A 25013-nucleotide genomic window follows, 5' to 3' on the forward strand; every position below is an offset into this window, starting at 1 on the left:
TTGTTATGCCTCTAAGGATGGGTCTGATTTTAGGTGTTATGCTTCGTTTGATGTCGGCACTAGAAGGTGTCATTCTCTTCAATTTATGTAACATCTTAAAGCCTATACATAACCGGAGCCATTAATCATTAACACAAAGCCTAACAATGTCTCAAATAAGTCATTAATCATAATCTTCCCTTTCCCATCAATCAAACTTTATCTCTGGGTCCCCAGTGGAGGTCTGTGGTCATTCACCTCAGAAACAGAAGTGCTTGTAAACAGGAAGTCCTTGGAGAACTCCAAATCCATGTCCAGATCGATTTCCTGCAGACGATTCTCATCAGTCACCCCGCCTACTTGGCCTCCTTGAAAACTCTCTCGTTGACTGGAGCAAGGTATGCTGCTGGCCTGAGCAATTGGTTGGCTATTTTGGGTTGCATCTTCCAGGACTTTCCTCTCCCCGGGCTGTTGTGTTCCGCGCCGAGAAACCGACTCCCTTGATTTCTTCCCAGATGTGTGAGAAGGCGTTGGTGATTCGGTCGAAGCAAACGCATAATCCCGCGACCTCTTGGGACTGCGCTCCCCAGGCGGGGTTGGGGTTGCATTGAGGTCGAACGACTCCGCCGTTTGTCGACCATGTTGGCTTTGTGTATCCTCACCGGGAGGCTTTGAACTTGCAGGATCCGGTTTGAATCCCATTACACTCATTAACCGGCCGATGTGTTGTTGCGCCTCGGAGAATTCCCGTGCTTTAGCTGATCGTTCATCCCGCATGTGTTGTATCTAGATAGAGTTAACATTTCTACGCCCTGTTGAAAATCGTTGGTCTCTCGGAATTGCGTTACCTTTTTCTCTAGGTAGTGGATCCTTTTATCTCTTGCGTGGAGCTCTTTGGTGGCACTGGATGCGGATGCCTGCATACCGGCCTGAAGAGAAGCAATTTCATCCCTGAGTTTTTCAGACTGCGCACCGTTAGAATTCCAACTGGCGAGGAAATGCAAAAGAAGGAAAGGTCTCACCTCTATGGTCATTTTGGAAATCTGTGTCTCGGAATGCTTCTGAAGGGTGCCCATTTCTGCTTTGTGGCTTTCCTCTAATTGCTGAAGAGCGGTCTTGAGCCTTTCGGATTCCAGAACCTCCTCAGATAACTGAAGGCTAGTTAGCGCTTGCAAAACATTGAGCAGTAGCAACTTGAGGACTTACCTTAGCTTGTAGCGATTCCTCCCGACTTTCGGCTTCGACTCGATCAGCTAGAAGTTGGCCAATTCGATCACTTTGCTGGCCCATGTGTCTGTGCGTCTCTTCGATCTGCGCTTCAAACTCGCGTTCCAGGTCAAGTAGCTGTTGCTCTACAGATGCACACCTCTTTGAATAGGCCAGTTTTTCTTGATCCATCATATCCAATTCCTCCATCACTCTATCATTCTCCCCTCTTTGAACCACGATTTGTTCTTGTAAGTCTTCCAATTTTTCCTCCATTTCAGTTAGGGAAGCAACCAGCTCCAACTCTTTAGATCGGGCTTGTTCACGCTCGCTGTTAGCGGACTCTTGCGATTCGAGTCGCTGGTCGTCGAGGTCCTTCCGTGCGGTTTCAAGACTGGCCGACAGCTGGTCGATGCGGCTTGATGCAGTTTCTGCCTGAGACTCTAGGCGCGAAATATCTTGTTGGAGATCATAGGTGGTTCCAGATGCCTGCTTTAACTCTGAATACAGTTGCTTGTTGTGAGAGTTCAGTTCCTCTGCCTCTCTGAGTAGCCTGTCGCGCTCATCCTCAACTGCCCTCAACGGGGCTTCAACGCCATTGCAACGTTTTTCAAGGTCGTAGCAGATCTCTTCAATTTTTTGCATCATGTTGTCATAGCCCAAACGGGAATTCCATTCAAGTGTCTGGGCTATCCCAGTTCGCCAGTCTTGTCTTAAGCTGGGTGACTGGTCTTGAATTTTTAGGGATGAAAAGGCATCTCGGAGCTCAAGTGGCTTTGTTTCTCGGAATTGACATTTAGTGCTTGATGTAGTTCCATTGGCTCTAGAGATGAACAGCCCAAAGGCCTTCGTCTCCGTTGCGTAGTCGAGCTGGCCACTCGACTTCATTGCAAGTGCCGACCGGAAATAGAAGCTGAACAGATCATTGAACAGGTCATTCTCCAGTTGGACAGCCGCAGCTTGGCAGGTGTTGAAGTGCCGGCAGGCAGTTACGGAGCATCGCCGGGGGAAGATCTCAAGCAGCCCGTTGATGTTCTCCCGGCACTGTCTAACCGCCACTTCGGCAACGGCGGAGCTAAGAACCTGGGACCCCAGACTCTGCAGGCCAGCAAGGATTGACCTTGCAATCTGGGTTCTGTTGATACTTGGAACTCGAGTTGTTTGGTTTGGCTGCAATGCACTGATCACGTAGTCCAGCAGCCCGCTTGCAACCGATTGTCCTGAGTAGACCTTGAAAGGTGAGTTAGAACGCTTACAGTTTCCAGTCAACCCATTACTCACAATGTTTGCCTCCACCAACCGCGGGATGTAAGTCAATGGAAGGAGCTCGAGTACACGAGCAGTGTCTTCATGTAAGAGCCACTGGGGCGCTAGTCCGGGGATGCCATGAGGCAACGCAGAAGCTGGAAGAAGGGAAACCATAAAGGTTGCGCCCTTGAAATGTTAGCCAGGGTCAAATAACTGGGAGTCACGGTCTTACCAAAATTTGCACCCCCCGGTCAATGCCAGGCCTTGTCACCTTTTCGGACAGTTTGGCGATTTTGGTGGAGTTGGCACCAATCCAGCATTCTCTTTGCTCCGGCTCTACAATGCCACATATTTCGATAGCTAAACGGATACTCTCAGTTGCCTGTTCGGCAGTCAGGCTATTGCAACTGGCGGAGCAAGCGAAAATAACTCGCAGAACGACAAGGTCCAAGGTCTTTAAGCCTCGCTTGGGGCCGAAGAAATGCTTGACATTCTGCAACCAGGATGGGCCTTGCTCTGGACCGTTGTTCATCTGGGAATTATTTGAAGATGCTATTTGCGCAAATGTTGCAAGGCAAAGAAGGTTTCCTGTATGGTCATCGAGGTTACGAAGTGTTTTGGTCAACTCGACTTGAATGTTAGACATGATCTCTGACGGAACCTCAAGGAGTACTCGCGGAGTGGTTCGAAGGCCAGTCATCAGCTGATAGAGTGGTAGAATAGTCTCGGCGCAGGGACTTTCGCCTATGGAGTTAACCAAATGGGTGATAAAGGATGCCAGGCGTGCGGGGACAATGTAGTTGGGCGGTAGAGGCGAAGAAAGCATTGCAACGCATGTCGCGATGTACTGTAATGGTCAGATTGAAGATGATGACTTGGCCTGGATTCACCTATGACAAGGATATTCCATTCAGGGGGCTTGATGGCATGGATTCTCTTAGAAGCAACTCACCTGAGGTTCACCATTTTCAGACCTCTGGAGAAATTGGTCCAACATACAGGGATAGCGTTCAAGTAAAGCATTACGGAAAGGCTCGAGGCGGGCTACAGAGAGTTAAACTTGCAGCATAGAGGAGGACATACACTTTTGCTTACCGAAAGCCCTAACGAGGTCCAGAGCGAAGTTGGAACGAGACAGGCCGTCGACAAGAATATCAGCCAAAGCACCAACCTGGCAGGGCTTGTGCGAGGCCCATGAAGACAACGAAGCTGTAGAAGAGCCTTGAACAAATGCATGTAGGTCCTAAAGGGCAAGATTTGTCATCACTTAGTTCGCGACAATTTATGGATGGAGACAGCTATGGGGTAGCGCGGCTTGGAATACCTGGAGAGAGGGCGCATATGGAGCCGTCACTAGGCGCTCCACTTCACGCCCCAGGCCAGAGAGGTTATCTGCCATGGGTACAGCTATTGACTCCATGACAATCTCAGTTGCTGATTGCTGGACGTGACTTGCCCACCAGCATTGCAGTGCTATGAATCTTTGAACACTCCTTATGATTTTTGGAAGGTGGAGGAAATTGATAGCGGGAGTCGCCGTTGCCCCGTCAACCAGAGGACCCACAACGGTACTTCATGCTCACCTTCCTCTTTTTCCATCGTTGTCGTCGACACAGTTGACTAGGTAAAGGTCGGAACCTGAATTAAATCAAGCTTCTTGAAACAATTCAAAGTAATCAATCTAATATGTTTTATCCACTTGCCCCTGCCCGTAATTAGATGGGATATTTCGTGGTGGATTTCGGTCAAGAAAATGACTATGGGCATAGTACTCTGGATCCCTGCCTACGTTCGACATTTTACGACGCCCCTTTTATACCCACGTCGTCCAGGATCATATTAATATCATGGAGCATGAACAAGTACAGCATGGCATAGCCGTCAAGAACCTCGGACTGGCTCGTCCCTGCCAAGCCTCGGAGTTCAGGCCGATCCGGGGAGAGAGTGCGATGGATTTGAGATTAACACGGAACGATTGGCTGCAGTCGCAAGAAAGATAAGCAGACCTGCTTGATCATCAGTCATGGATTTGTCCTTCGGCGTTCAGATCTTATCGTGCAGCGATCGTAGCCGTACTCGGCCGAAATCCGAGTCCAAAGCTTAGTACAGCCTGCTCCTCATCCTTAGCTTCGATGGCGTGTCTGCTTACCGAAGGGACTGGTGATCGATAAATCCTCCGTACTACTGGGAAGATTGTGAGCCCGTGTAAATTGAAATTGCAACTGACCGACCGCCAAAGACACCTCTCTTGCGCTCAACATTGTATGAAGTCTGCGTTCTGATCCTACCGTCATACTGGGACATATAGAGTCATGCAGACCATCTCTCGACTCCCTCGGGCCTTCCCCGCAACTCCCCGCGCGCTCCAAAGCCGACCCAAATCTCCCAAGTCACACGCAGTCTCATGCTCCCAATTCGCTCAATTCGCCCGATGGAACAGCTCCAGCACACAAAATAACGGAAGTCACGGCTCCAAGTCTTCGGGGAGTGCTCCCAATGCATGGTCGCTAAACCGAACGCTCCTTGCATCGGCGCTGGCAGCGGGTGTTGGCTATGGGTTCGCTTCCTCAAAACATTCGTCTCAAATACCAGGCACCCAAAAACCCCAGTATGGGTCGACGAAAGATTTTGAGAAGGTGGGAGTCATCCTAGAATGTAACTTGTTTCAATGCGAAGGACTAATGGGTGTCGCCGAACCAATAGGCCATTACCGAATTGCGCGCGAAGCTCGGCGAAGAAGCAATCAGCGTCGACGAAGACGACCTTCAACGACATGGGTTTTCGGAATGGTCCAGTATCAATGCGGATCGATTGCCAGTCGCCATTGCATATCCAACCAGTACGGAGGATGTTTCGGAGATTGCGAAGATCTGTCACAAATATAAGATGCCAATGGTTCCCTACTCCGGAGGTTCTAGCCTTGAAGGCAATTTCTCCGCTCCTCACGGCGGGATGACCATTGATTTCGGTCTCATGAACAAAATCATCGAGCTTCATGAAGGCGATTTGGACGTCGTGGTTCAACCATCTATCCAGTGGATGGAGCTGAATGAGAAGATCAAGGACAGCGGACTCTTCTTTCCCGTCGATCCAGGCCCGTCCGCAATGATAGGCGGTATGGTCGGAACAAACTGTAGTGGCACAAATGCAGTGCGGTATGGAACCATGAAAGACTGGGTTATCAATCTCACAGTCGTCCTAGCGGACGGCCGAATCATGAAGACGCGCAGACGCCCCCGGAAAACCTCTGCTGGATACAATCTGACGGGATTGTTTGTGGGCTCCGAGGGAACGCTGGGCATTGTGACTGAGGCCACCCTCAAATTGACCCCGATTCCGGAAGAAACCCGTGTCGGAGTTGTCGCCTTCCCCACGATGCATGATGCCGCATCGGCTGCTATGCAGTTGATTCGGAAAGGCATCCCGGTTCAATGTATGGAGATACTAGATGATGTCCAAATGGATGTGATTAATCGAGCCGGTGGTACAGGACGGGAATGGAAGACACTGTCCACGCTCTTCTTCAAATTTTCCGGTACGAGTGCTGGCGTCGCCGATAGCATCAGCCTGACCAAGGCTCTGGCCAAGCAAAACCATGCCTCGTCCTTCGAGTTCGCGAGAAATGAGCGAGAGGCAAATGGCCTATGGTCGGCCCGAAAACAAGCCCTATGGAGTATGATGGCGCTGCGAAAAGAAGGCTCGGAAGTATGGTCCACCGACGTAGCCGTGCCAGTCTCAAGACTCCCGGACATTATTGGTAAGTCCATGATTGATTCGGTCGAAAGTCTTCATTGCCATCTAATTCAGTCCCACAGCTATCACCAAGAAAGAGCTAGATGATCTAGGCTTGTTTGCAAGTATTCTTGGGCACATTGGCGATGGCAATTTCCATTCCAGCATCATGTTTGATCGCAAAAACCCCGAAGAGCGGGAACGAGTCGAGAAGTTTGTTTACGACATGGTTGACCGAGCTCTCGAGATGGAGGGCTCCAGCACTGTAACCCTCCTTAACCACAATATTCCCTGGACACTGTGACTGACTGTAAGCAGGGCGAACATGGTGTTGGTTTGGGTAAGAAGAAGTCCCTTATGAAGGAGCTCGGCCCCGAGACAATTGATGTAATGCATAGCATCAAGACCTCCCTTGACCCTCACTGGCTGCTAAATCCTGGGAAAATCTTCGATCATCCAAGCGAACCATAAGGAATTGCTATCAAGATAAGCACTATGGTGCCTGGTTGCGGGCGAAAACATATTCCGCTATTTTAGGCCGGTTAGACATGCGGAAAGCGGTCTAGTTGAGACTCATGATTTTGCATATCATTTTTCATATCAGGTAGACAAAATGTATAGAGAACGAAGGAATTCGCGCTTTAATCATTGGATCATGATACCTCTAGACGATGGATTTGGAGGAGAAAACAAGGGGGCGTTGAGCCAATGACAACGCAAACTGCATTTGGTTACGCTGGTGGCTGACTCATCGCGGGGTGATCTCCTTCAGAGCGATATCGCAGTTTGCGTCTTGATTGCCACAAGCAACTCCTCTCCCTTCCATAGAGTTTGAAACAACATTGAGGTGGTAAGTCCAATCATATAATTTCTTTGGATTCTTGAGCCCGAGGGCATTCTTCAATTCCCGCTTTACTTGAATCTCCGACCACCAGAACTTGCGCAAAAGCCCTGCGGGGCAGCATCTTCTGAGTCATTTGCTCTTCCCAGGAATGACACCAGTTCAAGTTTAGAGCATTAATGCTTCCACAATGGGGTTTTCCTGTGCGCCACTGCCGAGCTTGGACTGTTCTGAAAGAAATTTGCCTGGGAGTTCTTAATTGACTTAGAATGCAGATACGAGTCTATTGACCTATTCCTCCGATCGCAATGACGTCCTATCCGAAGAAGAAGTGCGGTATGAACACACGAACCCTCAACACAAAAGAACAAAACGCTCATGGTTCACAGGTGTTCTCGGTGCCACTGGCTCTGTGGGCCAAAGATTCATCCTTTTGCTCGCCGATCACCCTTTTCTAGAGCTGCACGCTATCGGCGCATCGAGTCGATCCGCCGGAAAGCAGTATAAGGATGCCGTGAAATGGAAGCAGACCACTGCTATGTCCGAGAAGCTCAGCGGTCTTGTGCTTCGAGACTGCAAGGCGGATCAGTTCAGTGACTGCGACCTTGTGTTTTCCGGCTTGAACAGCGACATTGCGGGTGAAGTTGGTATGAAATTCGACTTTCATCATTTTGGTAGGACCGCAATCGCTAACGATTTCTTGCAGAGATGGAATTCATCAAGGCCGAAATCCCCGTCTTCTCGAACGCCAAGAACTACCGCAAGGACCCTATTGTCCCTCTCGTCGTCCCTACCGTTAACCCTCAACATTTGGATTTGATCCCTCACCAAAGGAAGCACTTTGGCTTGAAGAAGGGATTCTTGGTTTGCAACTCGAACTGCGCCGTTATTGGTGTCGTCATTCCGTTCGCAGCTCTTCAAGCCAAGTTCGGCCCCGTCGAGGAAGTCGAGGTCTTCACGGAACAGGCTTTGTCTGGGGCTGGATACCCTGGAGTTCCTAGCATGGATATCCTGGACAATGTCATCCCGTTCATCAGCGGTGAGGAAGACAAACTGGAAAATGAGGCCCAGAAGATCCTTGGATCTTTGAACCAAGACGCTACCGCTTTCAACGAACAAAGTGGCCTTAGAATCGGAGCTACGTGTACCCGTGTAGGAGTTACCGATGGCCATATGGCCTTTGTTTCGTTGCGATTCAAGAACCGCCCCGGGCCTAGCGCCGAACAAGTCGTCCAAGCGATGAGAGAATATCAGTCCGAGGCACAGAAACTGGGCTGCCCTTCGGCACCCAAGGAGGCGATCAAGGTCTTTGACGAGGCCGATCGGCCTCAGCCTAGACTCGACCGAGACATCTCTGGTGGATATACCGTCAGCGTGGGGCGGGTACGTGAAGGCGCGCAGGGCGGTTACTTTGACCTCAGATTCGCAGCCCTTTCACACAACACCGTTATCGGCGCTGCTGGATCCTCGATCCTTAACGCTGAGGTCGCTGTGATCAAGGGCTACATCTAAAGGACACTAGAAAAGACATTTGCTTAGAGCGACAAAGAGGGCGTTGAGTATCCCCAGTCACGAGATCTACAGAGTAGAATTCCATGCAGATAGAACCATAGCAAGATTAGTTACCCTTTTGGGATGTATTATTATATAAGCGGGCCGTATGAACATTTTAGCGTCATGCACTATACCCAGAAAGGATTGCGAAGTGGAGCCCTAGAACAGGACTAGCGCTAGGGCTCATCCCACAGCACTAAGCGAATTTCGCTGAGCGGCCTTGGTTATCTGTCGACGGGCTGCCATCTTCTCTTCTTTGCGACATTCCGACAACATCACCGGTTTCAAGTCGACAAAGCAGCCAAGATGCCTCGCGGACCGTGAGTTCAACGCCATCCTCGATCCTTCATTTCAAATGCACACGAGATTTCTGCCTCGAAGATTTTTTTTGAAGGAACAGAAGATCTTTGCTGCGATTGAAGAATTATTCTCCTGGAAACCGAAACTGACCGCAATGCTCTCAACAGTAAGAAGCACCAGAAGCGCCTTAGCGCGCCCTCGCACTGGCTCCTGGACAAAATGTCCGGAACCTATGCCCCCAAGGCCTCTCCCGGTCCTCACAAGCTCCGTGACTGCCTGCCCCTGATCGTCTTCATCCGCAACCGGTACGAAAAACTCTGAAATGATATCGCGACAACGGACGCCAAGGACAATCGACTGACTGGATGTGTTTATTATAGTCTCAAGTACGCCCTTAACGGCCGTGAGACCAAGGCGATCATGATGCAGCGTCTGATCCAGGTCGACGGCAAGGTCCGCACTGACCCTACCTATCCCGCCGGTTTCATGGATGTTATCGGTATCGAGAAGACCGGCGAGAACTTCCGTCTCATCTACGACACCAAGGGCCGCTTCACCGTGCACCGCATCCAGGCCGAGGAGGCTGAGTTCAAGCTCTGCAAGGTCAAGCGTGTGCAGCTCGGCAAGGGCGGGATCCCATTCTTGGTTACGCACGATGCGCGAACGTGAGTGATCACTCCACAAGTTCCGTGTCATTCAGTCGTTGGACCAAGCTTTGGTTGATCGGCGGAGGACGAGAGAACTTTCGATCTAGAACTTTCTGCTGGACAACTTTATCCCCCCCGAACAGTAAGAAGGTTTGGACGTTTGAACTGGGTTGGCTAACGAATCTGATCTTCTAGCATCCGTTACCCCGACCCTGCCATCAAGGTCAACGACACCGTCAAGGTTGACATTGCCACCGGCAAGATCGTTGACTTCGTCCGCTTCGACACTGGTGTTGTCACCATGGTCACCGGTGGTCGTAACATGGGTCGTGTTGGTGTCGTCACTCACCGTGAGCGCCACGACGGAGGTTTCAACATCGTCCACGTCAAGGACGCTATTGACAACACCTTCGCCACCCGTGAGTCCAACATCTTCGTCATTGGACAGGAGAAGCCCTGGATCTCCCTGCCCAAGGGCAAGGGTGTCAAGGTATGTTTATAAATTCTATCCTCGGTGTACGAAACAAATTACTAACAATCTATCTAGCTCACCATTGCCGAGGAGCGTGACCGCCGCCGTGCCTATGCTTCCCAGAACTAAGTTCTTGGGATGGTAAGGGATGTTGGCTGTTGGCAGTAAAATAAAAAGCTCTAAAACTCCGCTGGAGAGGACGTCTTGTCTTGCTTTGTGGGCCTGTATGACTCCGGTTAATAACGATTCTTATGATGCGTTACCTAGCAGAAAAAAAAGCTTTTGTCTACAGGACGCATGTTTAAAGGGTCTGCTCATGTCAAGTTTCTTTCTGTTCCGTAGCTATCGCAGTATAGGAAGCAAAGCCGAGGCAAAATGTCTCCCCAAAAATTTTTGTGATACCTCTAATGACGTTTTGCAAGCGATTCGAATTTTTTTCAATTACTCTCCCCGCGATCATTTCTTGACACATCACCTTTTCCCCTCACTTTCCGGCGTAGTTCCTCTCCACACCTCCACGTAAAAAAACTCGACTCCTTTCACGTCAATGAAGACCGCCAACCGTACGGAATGCCGCCTTCCCGCCTCGACCGCCGCAAGCAGCCAATAAATCCCTTCCATCGATCCATCGGACATCGACATAAGTGTCAACACTCAACCAGGTCAACGAACGAGCAACCCGAGGAACCTCTACGGCGTCGGAGTCGGAGCCAGTAAGTTATTTACTATAGTAACATTAACCCGTTAGAAAATGGTGGGTGTGGAAGGTTCCTGGGTTTCCCGCTTCCCGTCCCTCCTTTCCCCAGGGATCGAACGCATCGCAACTCTACGTCTCACATTTGCCCCCCATCCCCTCCCCCCCACCGAGATTGATATATCTCGATCCAGAAGAGGGGAAGAAAAGAAAGGTATCCTCCGTAAGACGGCACGCGGCACCTCCCTTACCTAGCGAACTGCCACCCAACCATGGTTCCTGTCGTCTACGGTCTCCGACGATTCGTCCGAGAGATGTACGTCCGGCTTAATATATACTAGCCGAGAGCCACAAGTGGGAGTGTAACACGTCTACTGCTCTTTGATTTGTATCTTGTAGCTGGGCTGGGGTCAGTTGAGTGGGCTGGTGGTGGTGGTGGTTTGTATGTATGTAGTCAAGTGCATGTTTCCTTTTCTTTTCTTTTTTTTCTCGCTGCAGGTTCGTCATCATTGGGTTTAGTATGCGGTCGTTTTTACAATTATTATTGACATTGTTATGGGTTCTTTTCTTGGCCTTGCTTGTCCCCTTGACTCCTACCTAGTTCGTTATCCAACGCGGAGGCCGACTGGAAGAATCATCAATAAGAAGAAAGATGGATCTGTCTCTTCCCGGACGGGATCCATTTTCTTGTTTGGGGATATTTGCGGTCGTTTGTATTAATCTAGTTAATTTTGTTTTTATTCGTCATGGTGAGGTGCCCCTCAATCGGGTTATCGAAATCAAATCGAATCGAATCGCACTTCATCGCCAGGTCTACTAACTCATTACTAGTAGTTACCTACTGTAGTTCGTGGTAAACGTTAGCGTTCGCCGATTCCCCTCCCAGTCTCCAGTCCCCACCAGATGAGCCCCGTCGAAACTAGAGATTAGAGTAAAGCAGGGAAGCGAAACAAGGCCAGTAGATTGACTACCCACTAATTCAGTAGTCACACGCCCTGGGAGATTAGCAGTCCTCGGCGTTTATTAATTATTAGCTGGTCGAATCGTTGAATGGTCGTAAATCCAACCAAACCAAACAATAAAAAAAAAGTTAAGGTGCCAATCTATGCCTACTGCACGTAAGATAATATAAATATATTAATACGGACCAGACCGTGCAAGTCTGTCGGCCAAGCGAGTCGATTGCGTGGACCTTGATGTTGGATGATGTGCTGGACCTGCCTCCGTCAGTAACTACTCCGACAGTAGCTAGCTACCTAGCTGGTTAATGACAAGTCATTCATCCCTTCATTTTGTTTTTGGGGGGCGATCTTTGGTTGTGGCTCGGGCCGTTTGGCTGGCTCGTTGTGATCGATAAACTACGCCCGGAACTTGGAACGGCAGAGATGGGGGTTTGGAATTAGGGCTATTATCGCTTGTTCACTAGTGACTACTTAGTGATGTGCAGTCTAGCAAGGGGGAGCCTGTCTCATCGGAGGAGCGGGCAGGGATCTGGTAGTAGATATTTCATCAGGAAAACAGGCACACGGAGAGTCAGAAGAACTGACTCGGCTCAAGGCAGAATATCCTAACAGTTGGACAGAGAAGAACAGACGGCAAGAAACAGACAGTCATGACGAATGCTGCATACTCGGTGTACCAATATGCCTGTTCCTGTCGAGCAGGCCTGGAAGCCGGGAGGATTGAGTATATTAAATTAAATTACTCGTCGATTGGAAGATCTCAGTGGAAGGACTCGTGTGGAAACGATGAAGATTTTCCCTCCATCAGTCATAGTAGACTCAAGTCTTTTCCGACCCTCCTTGACCTTAGGGCTCAGCGTGGCTCAGGTGGCCGGGGAAATGTCCTCCGGCGACATGGGCAAATTAGATACGAACATGACTCTCCGGAGAGGTCCAGGTATATTTTGTCACTGCAGATGGCAATTCATGGACCAGTCTAGGTTCTTCCTGGGAGAACAGATAGGTAGACAGGCACCGGTGCTACGGCGTTGGGAGTTGATTAGGTAGGTAGTTGGTTACTTGGGTCGATGTCTTTCCCTGTCTCTCTCTCTGTGCCTTGATTTGGCTCCCGACAACAACAGAGACATACTACATCGCTAAAAACCCCCTCCCGGTGCCTGTGCTAAGCTACATCCTACAGTAGCTACTACTAGTTAGCCGATCGTTTCTCGCTAGTTCTGAATCCGAGCAAATGAACTCAACACAGGCATCCGTCCGGTACCACCGTACATACCAACCAAGATCGAAGAGGAAAATGAACCAGGGACAGAACGCCGAAGCGAACCAGCATCGTGCACCTCGCCAGAGAGAGTTATTAATAGGTATTGTATGTACCTCTCTTTCTTATCCCGACGACTCTTGCAGGGCGTCTGTGTCTGGTTCGCCCAGGTAATGCAGCAACGGAAAAGGGTGGATCAACTTCGCACGGCGCCACGCTCTCTGCCACACACAGAGAGAGAGAGAAAGAGAGGGAGACACACACCCTCTTTTTTCTTTTTTATTTTCTTGTGGATGCTCGGCTCTCGCTCACCCTCGCCTGTACATCTCATGATGTACAGCAAGCAAGCAGGCAGAGGCAGGCTGGTTGACCGTTGTCCCCGCAGCGGCGTCCGGTCTTCCAATGGCTGATGGGGATGCATGAAGTTGCCGTCCGAGGTCAGCTCTGGACCCAGCAAACAAGAGCGTGGCATCTGCCAATGTGCTCGAGACGACGGCTCGCGGCGTCCTGTTTCTGCAGGATTGGGGGTCTTCTTATGCCGGATGTTCTGCGGAGGGGAGTCAAGAGAATTGATACATACTGCGGGACAACACAGAGGCGTGAAAAAGTAAAGAGAGAAAAGAAATTATAGAAAAATCATAGAAAAAAACAAAACAAGGATAGAAATAAATAAAATAAATCTAAAAAAAAAAAAAAAAAAAGAAACACAAGGTCACACAGACGAGCATGTCCCCCATATTCCTGCTTCCCTTCAATCTTAGAGTTGCTGGCGAATTTCCCGTCCTGTGGGCAACGGCCAGAAACTTTCGCTTTGCTGCACCTCAACGTGCTTCATCCCTGTCAATGTCCTGATGCAAATTTTACCTCCTTCAATCCCCCCAAGGTCTTGACCTTTCTCTTGTGAATTCGAAATTGATTTACCTCGTCTCATTCATCCGCCAAGTAGCGTTAAATTGAAACAAAGAAAAGCAATCCTACGAACGGCAGGCAGGCGTCATCTCATGTCGCGGGGACTCCGACTTGATCGATCCCCCCTGCGCCACGGCCATCTCCAGCTCGATTCTTCCTTGTCTCTGATCCTCATAATCCAGGGAATTAATGGAGACACCTACTGTGTAAACCCCGTCAGCGTCATGCAACGAGTTGACCATGATTTAATGATGGTGTCAACCGATCTGGTGATCGGGATCGGCCCAGCCAATAAACCTGTTGAGCGATGCATCCGATTGATTGATTGATTGATGGCAGGGAATAATTGCTTCCTCTTTTTTTTTATGGCTCGCTCGCCTGAAGGAATGACCGTTAATCTACAGCCACGAGCAACAAATGGCGCTTCTCTCTCTCATCGTTCTGTCTGTCGCTGCCTCTCCCCGGCTTGTGGCACCGGATCCACCCGGACACTGCCGTCTGTTTTCTTTTTTCTTTCTTTCTCTTTTTCTTGTTGTTTTGCTCCCCTGATTTTCCAGCGACAATCATGGCAATCACCTGCTCCGGACTCCGGGGAGAATCGATTGAACATCATCTGTCGTCATCCCAACAAAACAACCCCCCCCCAAAAAGTAAACACCAAATTAACGAAAGCATGACCATCGTCAACTCGGAATCTTCGGAGAGACCGGTGATCCTAATGGCTTGCAACAACTGTATCTATCGGCTATTGCCCGATCATCGGCAAATGCGCTACTTTCTTCTCACGAGGATGAGAAGCTAAACTAGTCGCATTGGCCCCCTTCTCCCCCCCCCCTCAAACTAACTCTTTCATGGGAGGTGGCAATTGGAAGAGGCTGCGGTGGAGCTTCGGCATCGCTCAATCCCTAGGCACTCATCAATTCTGGGACCTGGGATTTTAGTCGCCTTTAGTTTAGGACGGTGGTTATCAAGCATCGCTCTCGGTAGCAACCACCGACGCTATCCCTCCCCATGGCTATCTGTATCAACCGGCAAGTCTCAAGATCCAAGCCACACCAGTACACCGCTACGGTGGAGAGCACTGAAGCATCAGGTTTCCATCCATCTGCCAATTGCCCATTTGCCATAAAATAGGCGATCCGGATGAAACTTCCAGAATTTAATGATCCTGCAGCATCGTGTTCGCCGCTGTACGCCGTTCCATGCCGGCTTCTTGACCGCTTCTCTTCTATGTCAATTGTTTGTTCGGTTGCCGCCGTTGGCCACTGTTATTACAGGATTTTGATAATTCTCAAGTCTTGGGGGCTTGCCATCCGTCGCCAACCCAACTCGCGGATTTTTCTGGAGCCCCATGAGAGGATTCCACTAGTCCTCCCAATCCGACTGATTGGCCCTCCGGCTTTGCCCTGCGCCTCTCTTGCCGTTTTTTCCAAGCTGTCAACCGTGCCCTCGATTCTGTCTGGCTCGCCAAACGGCTGGCTCAAGGCCTCAAGGGGGAGCCCTGAATGCTTAACATATATTAGTAAATTGCCCATTAACGGGAGGGTCGATCAATGATTGATTGATAGATGGTTGGGGCGGACTATCTTTTTAATTTGGCCCACTTCCACCTTCCATCCAGCCATCCCGGGTCTCGCCCAGAAGATATTCAGCTCTCTTACAGTATTTTTTGATTCAAATTTAATATTTTATTTTCTATCCGGGCTCTCGGGACCCAGTCCTTTGGAACGGGATCAGCCCCCCTTTCGCGTCTTTCTTTTCGCAACGCGCCACTGTTGCCGCTATGCTTCCTTCCTAGCTGAAGAGTATTACAGACATCCAAGTCCAGCTTGTCTTGCTTTCCCTCGTGAGTTGTCGACCGTGGCAAATTCACAGAGACAATAGGGTCATCCTAGTACTTGCTGCTGCGGGTGTTGCTATCAATTTCTTTTTCCTTCCTTCTTTTTCTTTTCTTTTAAAAAAGATTAAAAAAAGAAATCCCATAAGAAACAAGAAAGAAACCAAGGCGAAGAAAGACCAATACATCACTAGAACCAATTCCGAGCAATTAAAAGCCACCTGTTCGGAATCTTCCCAATAGTCTTACTCCATATTTTCTACTATCCTATTCTTCTCCCAGCATCATCCCCCCAAAACGTGAAGGTTAGCCGGCAGTGGCTGACTCTAAACCTCTCCCCTGGGAATCTGTCCGTCCTCTTAGTCATTACTCGTATCCTTGATTGATCCATTGACCCATGATTCCCTAAGTTCCATCTTCATTGCTTACTTGTTGGAGCTCAGGTTTGGTTCGGGCATACTTGTACTCCTGCGGTCTCCCCCCTGATCCCTCAGGTTCTAGGATTGTGGCGGGAATAAGCGCCTTGTTTCGGGAATCACTCAGCTGTTTGTACGCCGTGAGAGCCCAACGAAGGGAACGAAAGCGAAACAGTGGGAGGACATAGAAGAAAAGAGCTGGTATGTACTGAAGAAAACCCTTTCCCCTTCCCTTTCTCTACCCGTCTCTCTTTCTCTCCAACGATTGCTGTCCTACTGTTGAGGTCTCGACGTTATCTTTCATGCTCCAGCTAAAATGCAATATCATTATCAGGACGAGCGAGCTGCGCTCTCAACTTGGGCTCAGACCATCTTCGATTCTTCCCCGAGGGACTATTATTCCGTATCAGATCCGGGTGCTATGTCGCGCGTCTCACCCCACCGTCCCGGGACTGAGCTGGCCGGCGCAACCCTCATGCCAGACCAGTCGAGCTATCCTTCGCTTTTTCGACCCAGCGCTGAAATCCCTCCTTTCGTCGTTTCCTACCGATATTGGGAAGATGACACCGTCCTATGGGCCTTCGATGTCCAGGAGATCAAACGAGTCATCCGCTACGGCCTTTTCCAGGAGGAAAACCTGCCCCGTCGCGCCTTACAGAACCGAAATGCAGCCACCGTCGACAGCTTCCTTTTGTCACTCCTCGAGCCCCAAGAGAAGGCTTTCATCTTGAATTTAGCGCACGTGCAGAAAGTAGAGGAAATTCTGCGCCGGTGCGCAGTCATCAGTCCTCCCTGCGTTCCCTGGAGCTGGTTCCCGACCCAGAAGGATCGGGCCCTGGACCCGAACGCTATTGCCCAAGCAATCGACGCTGAAAGCCATCTCCACTTCACCCGGATTTCGTTCGAAGAGATGGTTCGTTATTCTTTGGGATACCGTGTCCAGACAGTCGACTGGTTCTTCCAGCAACATACGGCTTTATACATTCACCTGCTGAACTACCTTCATGAGTTTCCGGACGAAGTGGAAAGGTACATTGAGGTCGAAAAGGTCAGTCAGCCGGCTTCAGAAAAAGACTAACAAGCAACAACAAGGACTGCCCATTGTATCTCATGTGTTGAAACTGACCGTGCTTAGCATCTTCGAACCCGAAGTCCGTTCGCCCACCGTGCCCTAGCACAATGCCTCATCACCATGAATCGAGGAGCGAGCCACGACATATCATCGAGCGCAACCCCTGCTTTTGAATTTATTGCAGGCTCTATCCAAGAACTCATCAAGGAGCACCCTCCTAGCCTAACTGCCGTTTTGAAGGTGCTTTCCGTCCTGGCAGTTCGATATCAACGAGTCTACATCCACGCACGGGACATGAATTGGTTCCAGCCATTCGACATCAACTACACCTTCTTTGAAGATCTTACGGAATCGATCTCCGCCGTTGATTTCGCACGAACCCTGACCAACGCCGACGTGAGGAGTTTCGCGGTCCTCACCGAGCAGGGCCTCACTGAGAATGACACTGTGGTGGCTAACCTTGTAAGCAAATGGGACGATCTCAGCACTGTCGTTTGGGAATGCTGCACTGCATTACCACAATTGATTGGGAGCATTCAAGACTGCGTTCAGGTATACCCACCCGGTTATTGACGCATCTCTTCCCAATTCTGACTCCAATCACCGCAGGCTCTCTTTCTCATCCGCAACTACCACTCCTTTACGGCCATCCTCAAGGGCCTACAGAAATACAGCATCACCGATTCAACTTTCAGCGCCACCGCCAGCTCCTCCGGAACCGTCGCTCTGAACCCCGTCCTCCCGCCCGATCTACTGTACCTGCTCGACCCGGCTCAGAATTTCCTGCTCTATCGGCAACATTTCGAGGGTGCTCCGGGAATTCCGTTCCTACTTCCCCATCTCCAGGAGTTCAGGGAAATCGGCTTACCAGCATACCATCAGCTCTTTCAACAAATGAGGACAACTATTCCTTAGGGATTTTCTTCTTCATTAGCAGCATTATCATCCTTTCTTTCGTTTCTTGTCTATCTTCCACTTTTCATCTTTCATATCGCATCTTTGATTCTTCTCTTCTTGTTCTTGTTTTCTTTTTCTCTCTATTTCTTTTTTGACTTTATATCCTCTCTCCTTGTCATCACTCTCTCTCTATCAAACCTCCCATCCTTCATTCTATGATCCACCAATTCACTCGCTCATCCCCTCATTCTAAGGAATAACAATACCTAGGAGAAACATACACAAGCAGGCAGAGAGCGAGAGTTCATGGCAATAAAGATTGTCTGTCCATGACAATTGAATGGGATATGATATGATATGATATGATATGAAATTGCAAATGCAAAATGCATCGGAACGACAGCATGTCAAATAACGACTCTCTATGACTCGAACCGTAATAATGTGGCGCAGCTAGCTAGACAGCACAGGGAGCAGGGATTGATCTATTGGTTGATTGTGAATTGATTCGCAGGCTGATCTGGGTTCTTGAGCTTATGATGGATATTCCCGATTTGGAATGTATTTGGTTTCGTCTGATTTGGATTGCATTGAATTGTTTGAATCTGTTTTCTGGACATGGGGTTTCTATTGGTATGATATGGTTTGGTTTGACATGGGTTACCTTATCAATTTGGACTGGACGAAGGTTGCAGGTTCATGTGCTATGATTGAAATACTTATTTCCGGATGTTCTCTTCTGAGTGTAGACGGCTTGCTCCTGCGTTCTTTATTCTTATCCTTTCTCATTTCTTTGTCTTGTTTTTCTATATTGCTTTCTTGCTTTTTGAGCGGCTGAGGTGCATGAATACTGTAGACATATCAGGTACTGCAAGGATTGACCATTAGCCAGCTGAGCTTGTTAGCCTAGTCGGGAGTCATGATTGATACCTGGAATCACTACAAATACAATGGACTGATATGATCACGATTTGACTGATCTTAGTGATATTTCTATTGACCAAATAGAGCACTTTCCAATCAAGCTCGATGAAACATGCTAGCTAATATCTTTTCCTAGTTACTTGTTGAAGAAAATTATCCGTTTCCGTCCGAAGACCCGTCTCCACACCCTCCATTGCCATTGCAGCTATCTTACTAGAATGATGTCCGTCGTACCCAGTCCCAAAACTCTACCTGTATGCCGCGAGCAGTAACACACATACACCCAGAAGAACCACTACATCTGCCCAAACCGTCTAGTTCGCTTGCTCACGCCATATCCCACCATTGCATGGCTCATTGAACCAGCCGCATCCGTGCCTGTAGCTGGTGAGATGATGAATATTAGAATGATAGACAAAGTTGGTGAATGATGCGTAGAACGTAGTTAATATGGTATGGGGTGAAGGAGAAGTACTGTCCTCCGCCAACTGTGAATTTATCGAAGATTCCTTTCCCTTCCTCCCGTTTCAATTGAATTATAACTCCCTTTTGTGAAGGGATACCGCGGTATCTGAGTCACCCAAAGTTCTGGCATCATTCCCGCGTCACTGCACCCGATTCCTATATATATACGTTTTTCTTCCACCCACAGAATCCCTTTCAAACCATCCTTCTTCAAAGGTCCTCGCGGATTCCTCAAAATGGCTGCGTCTCGCTCCTGGTTCCGCGGTCCCCAACCCCAGACCATTTCGTTCGAACTCCCCTCCCCCTCACGATGGAGAGTGCTTGAGAAGGTGAATGAGCTGGAAGCTCAAATGGACGAATACAGCGGCGTGTGTTCCTATGCCTGCATCAAATATCGCTGTCAGATATTAGGTGACCGTACTCAGACTTCGTACGTCCGCATCTACAAGCAAATCTACCATTTTGGGACCGAGGCTGATGATCCAGCCACCCGTGCTCGCCAGGCAGTCGACTGGATTCCTCCAGAGTTGAGGGCATGCAAGAAAATGACAGACAAGGGGTCCACTGTAACGCCTCGCCTCCTGGGTTGGAGAAGGGATAAGCAGTATAGGACAGGACTCGTTCCCGGCGGGTTTATCGTCTCCCTAGCCTGGGAAGAACTCCCTGGGATTCAACTTGGGGACGATTACGGCGCCGACCGGTTTTGGGAGCTCGAGAGAGAAGAGCGCGACAGAGTCAGAAAAGCTTTCAAAAACACGCTCCAGTGAGTTGCGATTGATTCTTCTTTTGCTTTACTTGTAGGTATAGTAAATGCTGACTACCGTTAGGAAGATTGAGAGCTTGGGAATCCAGCCCGCTTTTGCCCACGCAAAAAATCTCGTCTGGCACTCATCCTCTGACACCCTGTATGATCCTTGATACCCTTAACGGAGTCCAAAGCTACACTAACTGACATACACATTGTAGTTCTGTGGTTGGTTTCCGTGAACCGGCTTCTATCAAGCGAAAGCCTTGGTCTGTGCGCAATTTTAAAATGTATGGCTTGGTGAAAGTTCCTAAGGGCTCCAAGTGGTATGAACAAGATTGGGATGGTGATACCTCCACCTGGGAGTTCTAGCTGGTACAAGGTCTTTCCACATGAGCATTCAGCTCTATTTAATAATCCTCTCTTTACTTTACATTCGACTCTCTGAACCGTTCGAAATTTGAAATGATCTGTGCAAAGATGTTGAATCAGAAGTAAATTACTAATTTTGCGAAGGTTTCTGCGGTGGCTGTAAGGATAAGGGGAATTAAGATCTCTCTCATTTCTTCTTATTTCTATCGCTGTATCTCTATGGAGCTTGTCTGTTCTTATGGCGTGCTAGATACCTTGACACGGGGTTGGGGCTCTGTGGAGAATAATGCTCAGGGAAGATATAGTTTCTCAGTATGAATACTCCGGGGTAAGTCCGACGGCTCGGCCGCACGTAGGATGAGTCAGCACGACAAGGCGGCGTCATCGGACCCGAACGAAGTTGCGTGGGTCGAGGTGAACAAGAAGATTCCAAGTTTCTACTTCCAGATGCTGCAAAATGGCCCATCTAGAAAGCGCGGATTCAATCCTGAAGTCCACATCCCACATATGATCTGAATCCCTTCGCTTCGGATGGAGTTGATCCCCAAATGATGGACTCTAACGGCAACTTTGCCCGGCCTTTTGACGAATCCCTGATCCGCGAACTACCTCAGCTGCAAAGCCTCCGCATCGCTCCTCTTCGTCAACCAGTTCCCTCCCGCATTCTAAGCATCCCCTCGCCACTTGAGCCCAATGCCAGCAGTGTCCGGGACTCAACTACCATTTCCAAGGCCAAAGCCTCCACTGGAATTGGCGGCCCAACTCGCAACAACGAATCGAGTGGCGGAGTACCGGAGGCCTCCAACCCCGGGCGGACCAAGAAGAATGATCCGTCAGTAGATACGCTGCTCAGTCTTGAGGCCCCTCCAAAACCAATCCTACCGTCCTTCGTCAACCTCCGCGCCCTCGAGCGGTTTCCATACTCTTCGTTTGACGATGACTCTTCCCACGCTCGCAAACGTCGCCGGGTGGACGTGCAAGCCGACTCCTTCGGCGAGCACCTGCAGCTGCCGATTCCGCTGTCGCAGAAGGAGCAACGACCGCCGCCGTTTGGGCCCTTTGCCATTCTCAACGGTTTAAACGAGCCGCCGCCCAACGCCGCCCTGTTGCCGCCTATCGAAGCCGGCTCCATCACGCAGCTTTTGACCAAGCCCTCCCGAGACCAATCCTACGTCGAGCCCGCGTTGCTCACCGCTAATTCTGTCGCAGATACGCTGAGCTTCGAAAAACGGGAAGGGAGGATTGAGGAGATCTTGGATCCGCCGGTCGCGGAGAAGCCGACGCCGGATGGCCAGCGGCATTCCGCAAGCAGTGTCGCGGAGGGCGTGGACGTCGATTCGACGGAGCCTCCGAATGGTGAAGTCGAGGTTGATAAAGAGCATGAAACGCTCGCCAATGAGGATAACGAGCCACTGTCGCCGAAATCGAGGGGTCGGTCCAGAAAAAACCTACGTAAATGGACCGAGGAGGAGACCACGGCTCTTCTGCGTGGCGTGGTCAAGTGCGGTATCGGAAACTGGACAGCTATACTGGCGCAGCCCGAACTCAAGTTCAACAAGCGAAGCGCATCGAATTTGAAAGATAGGTAAGATTCTCGATTTGCTTTTGAACTTCTGGCTCCTCCCAATCGGAAAAAAAAATCTAACAGTCTCCCAGGTTTCGCGTTTGCTGCCCGTGGGCGTATCGGGCTGCTGATCCCAACGAAGCGACCAAGAAATTGCGCGACAGCCTTGCCGATGCTATGCTGCGCGCCGAGGCCGAAGGGACTGAGAACATCCCTGGGAAGATTCGCCTCCCCCATCCGTGGCCGGCAAATCTTGGACCGCCCTCCGCTGGTAGCAGCTCGACAACCAGCTTGGACGATCCCTCGTCGTCCAGTGCCTCCCCCTTGACCGAAGCGGAGCAGAACAACTCCCAATCTTACTTCAAACAGGCCCCCTCGACCAGTTCTCCCCTTAGCTTATCTAGTAGATCCAAGTCTACGCTGGCTTCTCTTGGTATTCCCGAGCCGCACTTTAACATGAAATCCCGACGTCGCTCGCGGCGCCCATTTACAGCTGCCGAAGACGAAGCTTTGCTAAAAGGTTATGCCGTTCATGGCTTTCAGTGGACACTAATCCAACAAGACAAGCGTCTAAACCTCGGCCATCGCAGAGCGACCGACCTGCGAGACCGATTTCGGACCAAATTTCCCCACGCATATCGTGACGGGGGGTCCGTCAGCGGTAACAAAACTCATAACGATCAGACTAAAAATGCGCCCGATCCTAAAGACAGTAGCAAGCCGAATCCCACACGGCCTACCAAATCATCTTCAAACACGTCTCATCCCAATAAGACTGATGTCGAACATGCCCCATTAGGCCCTATCGACCCAGCTCTCTCTGCCCCGGCTCCGCCGCCAAATCTACCTGACGGCTCATCAACGGGTGCATCGTCCACGGCTGTCTTTCAGTTTCCTCTGGACGAGAACCCACCTGGAGCTCCGGCGGTGGATGCCTCATGGGCCGATAACACCCTCGCTCCTATGTTATGGGATGAATTAACCTAGTTTTCTTTTCTAGGGCGTAGGGCTTTTTTCATTTCTTGTATTTCGGGCTACTTCTCTTTTCTTCTTTCAGTTCTTCTTTCTCTTTCTCATTCTCTCTTTTCATATCCATTATCTTTATCTCATTTTATTTGCGTTTGTCCATTCAATTCCTTTTAACTGCTTTCTAATCATCTTCCGGGTTTTCTAGTCTCATTTTTTGCTGGAGATTTGGGAGCTAATTACTTCCCCATACATTCATCATCCTGATACCCGCGCCTTGGTCATTCTTGCGAAGTCGCTCTTCTTTGGTTCTGCATGTTTCTTCTTTCTGGTCTCCCTTTCTGTTCTTGATTTCTGATCTACGAATACAGTTTGCGAGTTCATATGGATAGATGGGCAATGAGCTATCTATATATACTGCCAACTACACTTGCACGACATCCAAACAGTGCAGAAAAGCAATGATAATGAAAGTTGATATTACAGTCTAATCCAATTAAATCGACCTCAAGACTGTGTATATCTAATCTAAGAAACAAACAATAGTCACCATATAACCTATATTTTAGACCTCACACTACACTAGCTACAACGAGGTAGATCATCAACAAAAGCAGAAAATGGGAAAGAAAATGCCGTATTCGCCTAGAGCAAGGTACAAAAGATGAAAGATACACAAGAGGAGAAAAGATCGCTATTTTGAAGAGAAAAGAGAAAAGAAGAACATCCCGCCAGAAAGACAGACCAAACAGAAAACACAGATTCGGGAACATAGAAGAAGTAAACACAAGCAAAACAGCAGGACATGTCTCATGCAGATCAACTTAACTCGCAATCGCAAATAAGAGATCGTTTCAAATCAATGAATCAATGCACGACGCGCTGAGGGGTATTCCATTGTACCAATATACCATATCAAACCGGACCATGCCATGTCACGTTTACGAGTAGAAGCGGAGCAGGGAATTGAATCGGAGAAAGTTGCGCGAATAGGCATGGGGAGAAGCAAATGTGCGAAACCCGGACCAGTCACGAGGGTGATGGCCAGAGCACGGCAAGACAGGGGTGCTGGAATTGAACTCTGTATACCGAGTTGAGCATCATCAAGCGTGATTGAACCGGGTGGGATAGGCTAGAATCTACCATGCATTGCGGTCCCAGTTCGGATCTAAAAGCACCCACGCCATAGAGTCATTAGCATATGAACACACTCTCTCAAACCAATCCTTGACGCAATTCTCGGAAAGGACGGAACGGAAAAGAAGAAGAAAGAAAGACGAACCCTGAATAAAGCTGGCCAGCACCTTACTCCCCGTCTGCAGCAGCGGATGGCCAGCGACAACCTCCAGGAACCGCTGCAGACCTTTCCGTCGATGTTCGATGACGTCGTCGCTGAAGCGGTTGGTGAACACTTTGCCGGGCAGCGGAGGGATAGTAACGCGCGTGCTCTCGCGCTCCAGGATGTCTCGGAAGTATTCAAAGTCGGAATATCGGCGGCGCACAATGGAGTGCTTGAGCTTGAAGGCGGGGATGTTGGTGCGGCAGATGATTTCATACGAGGTGTACATGTTTCGCGACGTGCCGTGCGTTTGGGGATTACGGACCTAGAGCGATTCCCAATCGCCCGTTAGCTTGGGATCAAGAGTTGAAATGAGGGTAGGGTGGTATCGGTTGGTGAGGGTTTCAATTGGAACCAGGAAGCGGGATCCATGACAGAGCGGGGTAGGAGTTGGTCAATCTACTGACTTCAATTTCGAGGAAGTTTTCGGGAGGACCGTAAATCTCCTCGAAGGTCTGCTGTCGGGATTCGGGAACGGCCTGCATGGTGGAGAGCAGGGAAGGCTTCCAAAGTTGGAGAGAGAGGACCCCAGAGGGGATAAATTAATGAACGGTGGGGAGGGACCGCGGGGAAGTTGGAGGCGGGCTGGATTGACCGCACGTGAGGGGGAATTG

General features: G+C 49.6%; 8 protein-coding genes across 9 annotated transcripts; 6 read left to right on the forward strand and 2 right to left on the reverse strand.

Moving 5' to 3' along the window:
• Positions 1–198: 198 nt before the first annotated feature.
• On the reverse strand, positions 199–3832 carry LDX57_004200 (uncharacterized protein; the record flags this gene model as incomplete). Its single annotated transcript, XM_046085857.1, has 8 exons — positions 199–765; positions 828–944; positions 1002–1130; positions 1186–2619; positions 2666–3280; positions 3386–3477; positions 3529–3676; positions 3758–3832. 8 exons carry the CDS (start codon positions 3830–3832, stop codon positions 199–201), a joined length of 3177 nt encoding a protein of 1058 aa, XP_045941820.1.
• A 467-nt stretch (positions 3833–4299) lies between these two features.
• DLD1_1 lies at positions 4300–6972 on the forward strand. 2 transcript variants are annotated; one of them, XM_046085858.1, is made up of 4 exons: positions 4300–5069; positions 5137–6190; positions 6249–6430; positions 6484–6972. In XM_046085858.1, exons 1-4 carry the CDS (start codon positions 4746–4748, stop codon positions 6634–6636), a joined length of 1713 nt encoding a protein of 570 aa, XP_045941821.1. In that variant the 5' UTR covers positions 4300–4745; the 3' UTR covers positions 6637–6972. The 2 variants fall into 2 exon arrangements, with proteins under 2 accessions (XP_045941821.1, XP_045941822.1); XM_046085859.1 differs by having other exon boundaries at positions 4300–6190.
• Positions 6973–8775, forward strand: HOM2 (aspartate-semialdehyde dehydrogenase family protein). The gene is made up of 4 exons (XM_046085860.1): positions 6973–7015; positions 7282–7342; positions 7396–7653; positions 7713–8775. Exons 2-4 carry the CDS (start codon positions 7315–7317, stop codon positions 8516–8518), a joined length of 1092 nt encoding a protein of 363 aa, XP_045941823.1. The 5' UTR covers positions 6973–7015; positions 7282–7314; the 3' UTR covers positions 8519–8775.
• Positions 8776–10863, forward strand: RPS4 (40S ribosomal protein eS4). The gene is made up of 5 exons (XM_046085861.1): positions 8776–8880; positions 9028–9165; positions 9241–9525; positions 9703–9997; positions 10055–10863. The coding sequence occupies exons 1-5, from the start codon at positions 8867–8869 to the stop codon at positions 10106–10108; spliced, it is 786 nt and encodes a 261-aa protein (XP_045941824.1). The 5' UTR covers positions 8776–8866; the 3' UTR covers positions 10109–10863.
• Positions 10864–16371: 5508 nt separating this feature from the next.
• LDX57_004204 (uncharacterized protein) lies at positions 16372–18042 on the forward strand (the record flags this gene model as incomplete). The annotated part of the gene is made up of 3 exons (XM_046085862.1): positions 16372–17103; positions 17191–17679; positions 17737–18042. The coding sequence occupies 3 exons, from the start codon at positions 16372–16374 to the stop codon at positions 18040–18042; spliced, it is 1527 nt and encodes a 508-aa protein (XP_045941825.1).
• A 1607-nt stretch (positions 18043–19649) lies between these two features.
• On the forward strand, positions 19650–20530 carry LDX57_004205 (uncharacterized protein; the record flags this gene model as incomplete). The annotated part of the gene is made up of 3 exons (XM_046085863.1): positions 19650–20176; positions 20241–20318; positions 20380–20530. 3 exons carry the CDS (start codon positions 19650–19652, stop codon positions 20528–20530), a joined length of 756 nt encoding a protein of 251 aa, XP_045941826.1.
• A 313-nt stretch (positions 20531–20843) lies between these two features.
• LDX57_004206 (telomere repeat binding factor family protein) lies at positions 20844–23604 on the forward strand. Its single transcript, XM_046085864.1, has 2 exons — positions 20844–22115; positions 22187–23604. Exons 1-2 carry the CDS (start codon positions 21079–21081, stop codon positions 23079–23081), a joined length of 1932 nt encoding a protein of 643 aa, XP_045941827.1. The 5' UTR covers positions 20844–21078; the 3' UTR covers positions 23082–23604.
• A 595-nt stretch (positions 23605–24199) lies between these two features.
• On the reverse strand, positions 24200–24884 carry SNX3 (sorting nexin-3; the record flags this gene model as incomplete). Its single annotated transcript, XM_046085865.1, has 3 exons — positions 24200–24228; positions 24343–24664; positions 24807–24884. The coding sequence occupies 3 exons, from the start codon at positions 24882–24884 to the stop codon at positions 24200–24202; spliced, it is 429 nt and encodes a 142-aa protein (XP_045941828.1).
• Between the last annotated feature and the right edge of the window lie 129 nt (positions 24885–25013).

This window comes from Aspergillus melleus (genome assembly GCF_016097325.1).
Source record: "Aspergillus melleus strain CBS 546.65 chromosome Unknown contig2, whole genome shotgun sequence".
Classification (NCBI taxonomy): Eukaryota; Fungi; Ascomycota; class Eurotiomycetes; order Eurotiales; family Aspergillaceae; genus Aspergillus; species Aspergillus melleus.

Excerpts from the sequence above, each read along its gene's own strand:
- DLD1_1 (XM_046085858.1), top strand. The coding sequence starts at position 4,746 with ATGCAGACCATCTCTCGACTCCCTCGGGCCTTCCCCGCAACTCCCCGC. Across the intron at positions 5,070-5,136 it reads CGACGAAAGATTTTGAGAAG|GCCATTACCGAATTGCGCGC; the intron begins GTGGGAGTCATC and ends CCGAACCAATAG. Across the intron at positions 6,431-6,483 it reads AGATGGAGGGCTCCAGCACT|GGCGAACATGGTGTTGGTTT; the intron begins GTAACCCTCCTT and ends GACTGTAAGCAG.
- HOM2 (XM_046085860.1), top strand. The coding sequence starts at position 7,315 with ATGACGTCCTATCCGAAGAAGAAGTGCG. Across the intron at positions 7,343-7,395 it reads CTATCCGAAGAAGAAGTGCG|GTGTTCTCGGTGCCACTGGC; the intron begins GTATGAACACAC and ends CATGGTTCACAG. Across the intron at positions 7,654-7,712 it reads CGACATTGCGGGTGAAGTTG|AGATGGAATTCATCAAGGCC; the intron begins GTATGAAATTCG and ends GATTTCTTGCAG.
- LDX57_004206 (XM_046085864.1), top strand. The coding sequence starts at position 21,079 with ATGATGGACTCTAACGGCAACTTTGCCCGGCCTTTTGACGAATCCCTG. Across the intron at positions 22,116-22,186 it reads GCATCGAATTTGAAAGATAG|GTTTCGCGTTTGCTGCCCGT; the intron begins GTAAGATTCTCG and ends ACAGTCTCCCAG.
- RPS4 (XM_046085861.1), top strand. Across the intron at positions 9,166-9,240 it reads ATCGTCTTCATCCGCAACCG|TCTCAAGTACGCCCTTAACG; the intron begins GTACGAAAAACT and ends TGTTTATTATAG. Across the intron at positions 9,526-9,702 it reads GTTACGCACGATGCGCGAAC|CATCCGTTACCCCGACCCTG; the intron begins GTGAGTGATCAC and ends CTGATCTTCTAG.